Here is a 12,449-nt window from a genome sequence, read left to right as displayed (position 1 = left end):
TTTCTTCACAAATATGATTTAGATAATCTTCTTCTACCCGAAGTCTCATATAATGCAATATTCTAGATTAGTTTTATCTTGAGGCTTCTCTTAGAAAAACAGGTTGGAGGATACAAATCATTCACGAATAAAATATCTTTCATCTTTCTTTTCTAATCTTGATAATTTGACCCATTAAGAGCAACCATCTTAAGTGAAACTAGTTTCTGTATTTAATATAAGACATTTAATTAATCACAATTTAATTGACCATATCTTTGATACCACTTTGTTGACATAAACACTATATTTTTATGACCAATTATCCTCTCTTGTATTAATCTAATATGAAATTAATTAACTAGAAACAACAATAATAGTCAAGAGGTGGTCATTCAAACCGCAAAAACTGAACCGTTTCTAAAAACCAAATCGAACCGAACCGAAAACTCAGTGAAACTAAAAAACTCGATTCAGTTCGGTTTCACTTTCGAAAACTGAATTTGAAACTGAACCGAACCATATTTAACTAATATATATATTTAAAAAAAGAGTAAAACCGAACCGCTTTAAATTTAAAAAAAAAACCGAATTTAAAATTAAAGAACAAAATCGAATCGAACCGAATCGTTTTTAATTAAAAAAAGAATATAACATGAAATCGAATTTGAAACCTATGCGGTTCGATTTGGTTCGGTTTGAACTAATAAATCGATTCAATTCGGTTTGACCACCAAATCGAACTGAACCGTTTCCACCCGTAAGCCCAAGACACACAAGCAATTTAACTTAAAAAACATCCTCAAGGCAAGGAGTAAAAAGCCACATACTAAAGTAAAAAAATCTCTATTATAATCAATAACGGATTGGATTATAATTTTTTCTAGTAAAATTAGAGACATACACAATACATATTTCAGATAAAGCTCAACAATGAACGACAACAATAGAAGAGATTAAATAAAATTGTAAAAGAAATGTGTACCATTCGGATCGAATATATTGGTATTAAAAGCCATCCAATGAAAATTTCAAGTCAACTGACTATAAATTCACCTCCAAAACGATGAAACGAAATAACTTTGTTTCTGATTTTTCTTTCCATTTTTCTCTCACTGCCGTCACTCTCACAAACACTCTCGTTTTGTGTGTATTCAATTCACCGGCTGAGTTTTTAATTAAGAAAAAAAAAACCTAATGGCCAATTGGGCCTTACATGTGGGCCTTCACACATGAGTGAAAAAACCCCAACACTGTCACTTTGACATTTATGTAAAATTTTAAGTCTTTGCAGCCTTTACCTAAAATTTTCAAATGATGGTCACCCCATATACGAAATAAGGTATCAAACGTCTAAAAAGGTACTACTTCTGTTTTTCCTTTCACAAGTTTTATATGTAATTACTTTACAGAAAATTCAATTTTAACTCATCACCTTATATCTTGCTTTTGTTACAAAAACTGTAAAAAAAAAATTTAAAAAATCATATAGTTGAAACACTCGTTAAAATTTAGAGTTCGGTTTAACAAAATTAAAAAAAGTTTAGCGTAAAGATTCATAAACATTCCAAGTAAAGTATTAAAGAAAATGTAGACAAAAATTCAAAATTTCCCATTTTAAAGATGGTTTTATGATCATATTTTTTATGTTAACATCTTAGCTGATTATAGAACAAAAAACTATTGTAGAATCCCAAAGGTTCACTAGTCATTATCACCTAAATAAAACCCAAAAGGAGAGGGAAAAAGAGACTGTTACAAGTAATTACTTTCCACAAGGCTTACCTAATTTTTCTTGGAAAAGAAAACTATATGTGTGGAATTTTAAAATCTTTCTCCAAGTCAATGATTAAAATATCTCTCGAATATCCATATATTAGACAGTTTGATATCGGTATCAAAAGTTTGATAGATATCTTTCATATCTCATATAAGTATAACGATTAGTCACAATTATATATTAATAATTAGATCCATAACTTACGTAGAAAATGAAAAAACTTAATATTAATTTAAATGTTTCTTATAAATTGTTTGATTTACAAAAGTTTTTATCGATATATCCGTAGAATTGACCCATAGTATCAATATCAACATCTTAATTTTCCATTCTTTTACTAAATCTCACAATCCATAACTCTTAACTCTCAATCAATTTCCCATTTTAGAATTTCTATTTCTTTTTATTCCAATCATATTTGTCATTAGGATAATTGTACTCAGTAGTATTTTTAAGGATTATAACCAAGTGTATAAGAACATTTTTTAAACAATTGCAAATATGGTAAAATTTATCAACAACGATAGACTTTTACCGCGAATAGACTCTTACCAACGATAGTGGTTGATAGACTATCTAAATAATTGAAGGTTGTAAAAAAAGTTGGCTCCAAAATCAATACACAAGTAAACGGCAAGAAATGGCGAAAATCAAAAGAAATGCTTTTGTGGCATCTTCTTTTTACATGTCAAACTATGCTATCATTATAGCAAGACCCTTTCAAGCCCTTTATTGAATATCAAAGCTATCCTAAAATTTCCAATCCCGAAAGCATTCAATTTTTATCTAAATGATGTCTTGGAAAATGCTAAAGCTTACCATGGATTTGATACACAAAATTGAAACATTGATGTTTCTTTTCATACTACTTTTACTTTTCTTCTCTCTCTTTTTTTTTTTTTTTTTTCCTAGAAAAAAGATGTAGACTTCTTTTCTTTCATTTTCCACCCTATGTTAAAAGAGCTTTGAAATCCGAAGCTAAAAGAACAATTTTCAAGACTAGCTAGTTACATCTACTTTGATTCAAATTCTAAAATTTTTGGTTATTGTATATACTTATGTAAAGATTCTTTAACAAAGAAGGTTAATCAATAAATAAAAGTGTTGTTGAAGATGGTAGCATATCATTAAATGAAGAAGACAAATCATGGGGGAAAAATATACTGATAACATACATATGGTTGGTTGATAGAAAAGTAAGCATTATATCAGTTTTGAATAAACAAATGAGCTATAAATATTTGTTTGAAATGAAGGCCGCTTTTTAGCTCTTTTTTCTTCTTTTTATTATTATTATTATTATTATTATTTTTTTTAGAAAAATTATTCAAGTCACTACAAATGTGATACTCATTTTACAACGAGATACCCTAAATTTATTATCTGACGCTCTAAATGATTATTCACGGAGTCTCGATAGCTATAGAGATTATTATTCGGTTTACGTTTTGAGTTTTATTTTAGGCCTATTCTATTTAGGGTTTAAGAGAGGGGTCATATATGAACTCTCTAACCATTACTTACGTTAACTCTTGGTATTATGTATTATGTTCCTCCTCGTAGTAATATAACAGTTTCTCTCTACTTCTAGTTATAGCTAAGACGACAACATAAATCTATGTGTCAATTTCTAGCTTCTTATTTTTATTCTTTGTTGGACGATTGCTTTTGTCATAACATCATAAAATAATATTTGTTAGATGTGGGTTCAAAAATCTATATGCCCGTTTATAATCATTCGATATAAATTTGAGATACTTCTAAAAGAGGTTATCTGATACATCACGTAACAAGTTACACACAATGTTACAAAAATCTTAAGAACATAAAATATAAACACATAAAAAAAGCAATAGAACTGAACACAAAGTTTGATAACCCAATTGGGTGTAATACCACCTACGTTTGAGGGCAGTGTGCCTGTTGAAATATATTTTCGCTAATGAATAGTTAAGTGATTACAATGTTGTACTTATAGACAAGTATAACACTTTTACAATAACACAACAACCTAATTTTGCTAAATGAAGACTTAAGCTCCCCCTAAATGTGAAACTTCCTCTCAAAGATAACTTTAATCTTTCCAACATCAAATAAAGGTCACTTCATTGGATGAAGTTAGACTCCCCAGAGTTTGAGAATCCCTTTTCATATAATGAATAAAGCTTCAAGATGATCTAGAGGAACACCTCAAGATCTACCATACTTCTTGCTTCACAATCAATTTGATTAAGATACTTGTGGTTTATAAAGAAAACTCAAGACAATGACACTATTCTTCTTTTAAAGTGGTAACCCTAAAAAGAGAACAATAATTTCTTACATATGTATAACGGAAAAAAAAAAAAAAAAAAAAGGAGAAATAGACTCATATCGTTGTGCCCTGAGAAGGAAAAAATCATTAAGAATGAGCAGCTAAAATTTTCTAGATAAGGAAAGGATTTTCAGATGAAAATGAATAGCAATGTGTGGAACATCCTATAAAACATCTCGAAGAACAACATGTCGAACATCTCAAAGGGACAAAAAGCAGAACAGAATAACCAACAACCACACTTAAAAATACAGCTAGCACCAAAACTCTAACAAATTCTATCATTTCTCTTCCATATATCTTAGGCAGTATAAAAGTATCAGTCACATTTTGGTAGCCTCTCCTTCAATAATTTAAGGTTTGTTTAGGTCCCACGTTTGACATGACAACAACGAAGACAGATATAAAAAAATGGCAATAATTGAGTCCAAAAAAAGGGACCCTCCAAAACTTTGGCCCACTTCCCTCTTTTATCAAACCACAAAAAACCCATCATTTTACAAGGGACAAGCTTTCCTGATACTCAAGTGAATATGCAGATTTCCCTCTTCATTTGTTTAAAAATGATATAACCAGCTTTTAGGTCTCTTGAAAAAGAACACACACTATTGACCATATATCTCAACTTTGCTCCTCATCATCATCTCCTTCAAAGTTCAACAAATATATATTATATAAATGTAGATACTTGAATCTCATTTTTCTCATTCCCATCTTTTGATTGATTCACTTTATTTGTCAACTTTTGTTTGCTCTAATTGCGTCAAAGAAACGAAAAAGAAAAGAAAATATTACACAAAAATATATAAAAAGACATGAAATTTGGCATCTAAATCCATCCGTTGATTGATGCTGAAGCGTGACATATAGTTTTGGCACCAACTCCAAGAAAATCCCTCGTCTCCCCTGTTCCTGTTGTTCCACTTCCACTTCCACACTCAAATTCACTCTGAGTACGACGCCGTTTTGCAGTGTACATCTCATTCCCATTCCCATTCCCATTATTCTCATTCTCAACAACAATAATTGGTCTACTTGTAGTACTAGAAGAATTACAAAACTCACCCCCATTATTAAACAAAAACCCCTGTTGTAGTTGTAGTAGTGATGGGGCAGATCTAGTAGTGGCAGTAGTAGTAGTACAAGTTGGCCCAATTTCAGCAGCCTTCTGCAACAAAGCTGTAGCTGACATATTTCCCATCTGGGTTTGATTCATTTGCTGTAATTGATGGCTGTATAATGAAGAAACTCCTCCTCCATTATTCATCACTAACCCTTGATTTTGATTATGATTAATATAATAATCACCCATTTGTAATTGGTTTCCCCAAATTCCATCTTCACCGTACATCATCATCGGCCCCCCAATCATTTGAACATTGCTTCTTATTGTCATTGTTGCTTCCTTCACTGATATTGGCTTCAAAATTGAACCAAAATGTTGGCCCGTGAATAACCCTGTTTCATCTTCTATGCACCCTCCACCCATTAAATTATAGTTGAAATTATTGCTTACTGTTGTTCCTGCTTTTACTCTTGCTGTTTCTTCTGCTAATGCATCGCAAAATGCCCTGTGAGTTATGAAGCTATCTCTCCTGTGTTTCACACAATTTCCATACTAATTAAAACATAATTAATTAGTTAATTAATTAATTACATCTAATAATTAGAGTTATATATACATATATATACCTTGAAAATAGAGTTCCACAATCACATTTGTATTCTCTAGTACCACAAGTTTTGGAGTGTGCTTTCCAATCAGATTGCACAGCGTATCTCTTTGAACATTTCTCACACTTCCATTTCTTCTCTCCATGCTTTCTACAAAAGTGCTTTTTTATTCCTGTAAGATCTCCTAAAGCTCTTGATGGATGGTGATGAACACAGCTTTTCTCAGGACAAACATACACTCTCTTCTTTGGTTCTTTGCTACTTCTTTGCTTTAACTTCCATGGAAGGTTATGTCCTCGTCTGTGTAGCTGCAAGTTTTGGTCTCTCTGAAACCCTTTCCCGCATATTTCGCACACGAATCGGTTCGTTGCCAACAACGTCTTTGGCGACAACGCTATCACTTCGGCTGCCGGATCTTTAGAAATAAGATATAATTAAATTACTACAAACTTCGACGATTTAGAAGTTTTGACTTTTGAAAATACGACAGTCACATTGAATAACTTTTTCAAAAACAGAAAGAAAAGAAATTTACCTGGAGTTCCGGGGAGGTTTCTTTTCTTCTTGAGAAGAGAAGGGTTGGATCCGGGGAGTGGGATTTGGAGAAAACAATCTGAGAATTCATTGTCGGCCATTTTCTCAATCATTCTAAAAAGCTTAGGTTTTGAAGATGAAGCTCTTAGAATATATGTGTGGAGTGAAATTCCAAAGGGAATTATAAGACAAGATTTAAGATCTAATGTGTCTTATTGTGCTCTCACTAGATTGAGAAGGTTTTTTAGGAGAGAATTGAGAAGAAAAGAAAAGGGTTTGGAGGAAGCTATAGAGAGAGAGGGGAAATGTGGAAGATGACACATAGGATGATGTTGAAAGAAAGTAAGTCTCACTGCCTTTTTTCATATGGAATGATTATCCCATAATTTGCTTGTCTCTTATTTCTCTTATTTGTCAAATCCAACTCCATTCACCAATCATATATATATATATATATAAATATTTCCTTGTAGGTTTTTAACCTATAGTCAGTCACAGTCACAGTCACACACATGATTGCTTGTAATCTTCTTGAAGAACCATAATCTTTACTAAGTTTGCAACAAAACATAGGAGATTGAGATCTTACTATATATATATATATATATATATATCTAAACGTATAATAGAAATAATATTGTTTAGTGCATTGGTTAAAGAAATGTAGAATAACCTACAAAGTAGAAGAAAAGGTAAGATATTTATCATCCACTTGAAAAAATTATTCAACAAATTTGGTCTCTTGATTACCACTAAATGCATGTTCTTTGGATATCTAATTGTGTAAAATTACAAGACACTTTTTGGTTGTCTCCCTCATCAAATAATATCTCAACTAGTGAGGAGTGAGACTAAAGTCTCCTATACCTTCTTCATTTCTCAATTTTTGGTCTAGTTTTCACATGATCTTTAGATTTCAAAATGTTAAACGTTTAGTTCTAAATTTTGAGTTTAGTTTCACTTTTAGTCTTTAGATTTCAAAATATTATAAATTTAGCCTTAAAATTTAATTTTGTTTCAATATGGTCACTAGTTTTCATGATTTACATTTTTAATTAAATATTTACTTAATTATTGGCATTAATGTTTATTAATTAATGTAAAATAATTATTACTGGGTTTAATTTTAGTAGTGATAGAAATTGTGAAACTTAATTAATTATCATCTTTTTAATTAATTAATAGACATTAACACTAAAGATGAAAAAATGAGTAATCAGTGAAAACTGAGGTGAAAAAAGTAAATGATTTTGAAACTTATGAACTAAAATTAAAGTCAAACTCAAATTTTAATGGCCAAATTGTAAAATTTTGAAATTTATGGACTAAGTTGAAATCAAACTCAAAACCAAAGAAGTAAATGGAAATCAGATAAAAAGGAAAATATATCTTATTTTTGTAAAAATAACCTTGATTTAAAAACCAAGGAACATACAATAAGTAAATTTATAATGTTAGTAGGAAATTTATCACTTTATTATTCTTTTAAAAGGAAAAAAATTAAACCAATTAGAGAGCTCCATTAGTGTATATTATATACTTCAAAATCAAACTGTATGAAGTCCTGGAAAAGCAAAGTGGTGGACGGTGGTGCTTTTTATTAATTAGAGTACTTTAAAACCCATTTTATAATTTATTGAAATATATGTTTGGTAAGTAAATTTGTTAGTATGTGCCAAGAATTAAAGGAGAGAAGAAATTCAAATATATATATATATATATTGGATTGCTGTTTTTACACGTGCCCATCTGTCAAACCCTAAGCTAAAATCCAAGGACCAAACAGACAATAAAAGGAATAAAATCCGTCCCATAAATAAAAGTATGATCATGTTTTTGTCCATATAATTCGACTCACTTACACCCATCCAGATCTACATCCCCACTTCCTTTTTTTTTTTTTTTTTTTTTTACTATAGCTTTTTAAATAATTATGGTTTTGGAAAAATCAAAGGTAAAATAATATTTGATAAATTTATTTTTAAATTATAAAAACTAGTTGCAGCGTGAGATAAATTAATAATGAATTGGTGTGGGTGATTATATGAACTAAGATAGGTTTTTTATTTTAATTATTTTTATATTACTAATTAATTTATAATTTATTATAATATATATTTTAAAATTATATAATTTAAGTTTCAACTAATTTTACTCCATCTAAATTATTTGATAAAAGTTTAAGGAAAATAGTTATTATAAAAAATTAAATCAATTAAAACTTGAAAATATATGTGGAAAAATATATTAATTAGAAGACTATTATTATAATATATTTATTTAAATGATTAAAAAATTAATATATTTTTAGAAAAGCTAAGTCTAAAAACTACTACTATCAACTTTCACATGTTAGTTAGAATTTAAAAAGTGATTCTATTAGATTATTTAATAATTTGATTTACCAAACAATGAAGGTGGTTAAGATTTCCCAAAATTACTTTCTAAGTTTAATAACTATTTCTTGTTTATCTTATTTTTTTATAAGAAAACATAAACATGTTTGGTAATAATTTTTTAATTCTTCCCTGGAATTTTGAATTAAGAATGTAAAAATTTTACATGAGAATATATTTTCAAAACTAAAAGTAAAAAAAAAAAATGTTATATTTAGTATTAGATACACATTATGCATTTAAAGGTAATAAAAAAAAGAATAGAATAATATTCAAAGTGAATATTTGGGAGTTAGAGGCTGTCTCTTGTTATGGAAAAAAAATAATGCAGATCCTTAATCATATAGTAATGATGTATTTTTTTGGGGTGTTGAGTTTGTTTAGTATAAATGTTTTGGAGTTTTGCTGTTGAATTTTGGTGGGCACAGAATATTCTGTCTTGAACCAAAGCAGAATGCCACAACTTCCCAGGCCTTTTCAGATGCCTGCATATATGTATATATTTTATATACAAATCAAAAAAATGTCTTCTGTATTTTCTCCTTCTCTCTCTATCAACTATTCTGGGTTTTAATAATAAGAGTTGAATAATGAAGTTAATGTCTGTATTTTAATAATAAGAGTTGAATAATGAAGTTACACATCTGAATAGAAGTTGTAGCTGGGGAAAAGCAAAATGTTGGCACTATGGGTATGTTTGTTTCTCCAATTGTCTTTTACCTACAAAATGCTCTTACAAGTTCATTTCTGTTGTTTTATTCTCACCCTAAATATTCAACCATTGGTAAGGCCAAAGGTTGAAAATAGATCTTTATAAATTGAGTTAAGTCCAAGAATAATGTAATTTTTTAAAGTAATGACAAAAATATAATACATAAAAAAAAAATATTTCAAAAGTAGAGTTGAAGACAAGAGTATCAACAAAAATAAGGTAGTTCTAATGAGTAGACAAATTGTGTACCCAATACACTATTATTGTTTAATCCCATCATCACCCTGTGGGCGCTAGATGGTTGTCATGTTAGCCATATGGGTCAAAATGAGAGAACCAAACTCGTGGACCCCATCCACGATTTTATTTTATTTTATTTTTTGATTTTGATTGTTTTTTTTAATTAACAATTTCCATCCTTGTTTTATTCTAGATCTTTTATATTATACTCATTTACTAGATTTAGTGTCTCATGATAAAATGTAATTTCATTGGTTTTTTTTATTTCAAGATAAAAGTTCACATGAAGCTAGAAGTTTGAATTACAAATCACTCAATTTTCCACATTGTGGTCGTCTTCGTGCGCCACTAGATTAGCTTCGCCTTGTTGTCGTTGTTGTCTATGACGAATACGTCTTCGATCAGTGTGATCAACAACATTGAATTGTCTTGCCTACTGAATAATATTTTCTACATTTACCAAGGTTTGATCACACATTAAACTCAACGCTGGTAAATTGTGTTGTACTGAATACTGTGGTACATCTTTGAAAAAATTATTCTATATGCTGAAAAAAATAATATTAAATAATGTCCATATCATACATTTGGGGAACGTAAGATGATAAAACTCTTCCCATGCAATAATAGTAAGCGTCATCAGGTAGGATAAATTGTCTCGTGATTGGATCGTACAAGGAAAAATAGTCATTTGATACGCTGGTCTATTTGTTACTTCTCCTTATGCACAACGATTATGACGCGCACGCCAGTACGATATATATATTCATGAATTCCACACCAGTCTTGGTCATGCTTACCTTCAAATCAATCTAGTGCAGTATCAAGAGTGTATAGCACAATGATGGTACAGTTTCTCGCAGACTGAACTGTCTTAACACACGATTTGGTTGATTCCACTCTACTATATGGAATCATATAAGAGGGTTAACTGTCAACCAAATGTCTCGACATCACGACAATAATCAGGTAGTAATGACCAAATATCATGCATGTATAGCGTCCAATTAATTTGGAAAAAAAAAAAAGAATAACTAAACACACAAAAGTATGTGTATTCATTTGTATATTCGTTTGTCACCTAATTGTGCATCAGTTGATCAAATATTTATTGGTATACTAACAACATATTTATTGACTGTTCGGAAGCAACTAATACACCACTTCATCTAAAATAAAAAACTAGAATTAATTTATTTTATTCTATAAAATGATAACAAAATAAATATATATATATAAAATAATATTTGACACTGACTAGACGATGATTTGGGGCCTCACTGGACTTGTGGTGCTATAATATCAAATCTTTCATAAGCCCATACTTGTAATAGTATCAGTGGCCCCACTATTTTTAAAGCTTGTGCATCAGTAGCTCGACTTAGTTCTCTATAAAACCATGCAAGATAGACACCACCCCACGAGTACATATCAGTATGCTCAAAATTAGCCAGCAGTGGATGAAACATAAGATGTACAATATTGTTCTAAAAGAACTCTTATACAAGAGTACCTCTGAGTGAAAGCGGATCGTTCCAAATACATTGTGACAGAATTACCACATTTACAATCTAACAAAATTGATATGCATTATACTACAAATTACCGGCATGCTTTGAAACAAAATAACAAGAGAACCAGAAATACATATCAGTTGAAGAACCTTTCTTTACCAAAAACTCGTTCTCTCCAAAGGACGACTGCTTTCGCTCTTGCTGGAACGTCCAAGCAATCGTTCACCAAAACTTCGGTCGTCTACTCACAAACGGCCTCCACACAAAACTGCAACAATAGGGATGACACCACTATTTAGAACCCTTGGTATTCTCGATGTGAGAATCCAAAGAGTGGGCTCTGTTGGAATTTGGTAGAAGGGATGAGGATATGAAGATCGTATACAACGACCAAGCAAGTGGGAGAAAGGCAGCGTCTATCATATAAACAATGCTTGATCGTTTAGAATAAGTACACCATCGTGTAGTAAATAGGCTGCAATCGTATAGATGATCGTTTAGTAAACGCTCGGGTGCTAAACGATCGTTTAGTAAAACTTAGGCATCATTTAGAAAGAGGCGCACGTGTATGCGATCATGTAGCAACAATAAACTATCGTATAATCTCTCGGTTTGCTATGCGATGGGCTGTATACACTTTTCTTGAGCGAATGATCGAAATTTGCAAAATGAAAACGATTTTCATTTTATTCTTCAGTTACAAAAACTGAATGGAACTTCCCACTAACACACGGTTATAGAAAAAACGTCGGCCCAATTATCCCATAATTGTCCAATTAAGAATAATAAATATAATTATATTATATTCATTAACCTATAGTTTAATATCACATATAAACCATATTGTTTTCTCTTCCACTATATTTATATCCGTTTTCCTCCAATTAATGTATCTCATACATAAAGTCAATCATATCATATATAATAAACCAGTTCAATCATATCATATATAACCGAACCCCCTCTTGTCAATTTGCATATTTCAAACTGACCCAAAAATTGATTCTCAACTTGAATCCATTCAGCTACCAAGGGGACCTTATGGACCTATGGCTCGAAGCTCCAACAGTACGTGAATAGCTGACTAAACTTTTTAGCCACGAGATCCACCATCCGTTAACTGCTAGACATTCCACTAAAGACCGACAACTGAACTCTTCTTACCACAGATATATTTCTGTATCCATCGGATATAACTAATCAATAGTACGATAACCCTTTACAGATGCTTATAAATACAATTGGACCAATTTACCATTTTGCCCCTATAGTTACATCTAACTCCTTAAGTACCACTGATCCCTCT

The 12,449-nt window shown here is 30.7% G+C and overlaps 1 protein-coding gene across 1 annotated transcript; it reads right to left on the bottom strand.

The window, feature by feature from the left end:
• Positions 1-4,758: 4,758 nt before the first annotated feature.
• Positions 4,759-6,728, bottom strand: LOC120088733 (zinc finger protein MAGPIE-like). The gene is made up of 3 exons (XM_039046165.2): positions 6,283-6,728; positions 5,766-6,162; positions 4,759-5,668 (listed from the first exon to the last, which is right to left on the bottom strand). The coding sequence occupies exons 1-3, from the start codon at positions 6,392-6,394 to the stop codon at positions 4,903-4,905; spliced, it is 1,275 nt and encodes a 424-aa protein (XP_038902093.2). The 5' UTR covers positions 6,395-6,728; the 3' UTR covers positions 4,759-4,902.
• Between the last annotated feature and the right edge of the window lie 5,721 nt (positions 6,729-12,449).

This window comes from Benincasa hispida, chromosome 10, assembly GCF_027475165.1.
Source record: "Benincasa hispida cultivar pf3 chromosome 10, pf3_genome.v1.1, whole genome shotgun sequence".
NCBI classification, from domain to species: Eukaryota; Viridiplantae; Streptophyta; class Magnoliopsida; order Cucurbitales; family Cucurbitaceae; genus Benincasa; species Benincasa hispida.
Note: the sequence above shows the minus strand (reverse complement) of the source record. Positions and strands in the feature narration are given on the sequence as shown.

What these genes read in the sequence shown, in the direction of transcription:
- LOC120088733 (XM_039046165.2), bottom strand. Translation starts at nt 6,394, where the DNA reads ATGATTGAGAAAATGGCCGACAATGAATTCTCAGATTGTTTTCTCCAA. An exon ending in AAACCTCCCCGGAACTCCAG is followed by an intron (nt 6,163 to 6,282) that starts GTAAATTTCTTT and finishes TTATTTCTAAAG; the next exon opens with ATCCGGCAGCCGAAGTGATA. An exon ending in TGTGGAACTCTATTTTCAAG is followed by an intron (nt 5,669 to 5,765) that starts GTATATATATGT and finishes TGTGAAACACAG; the next exon opens with GAGAGATAGCTTCATAACTC.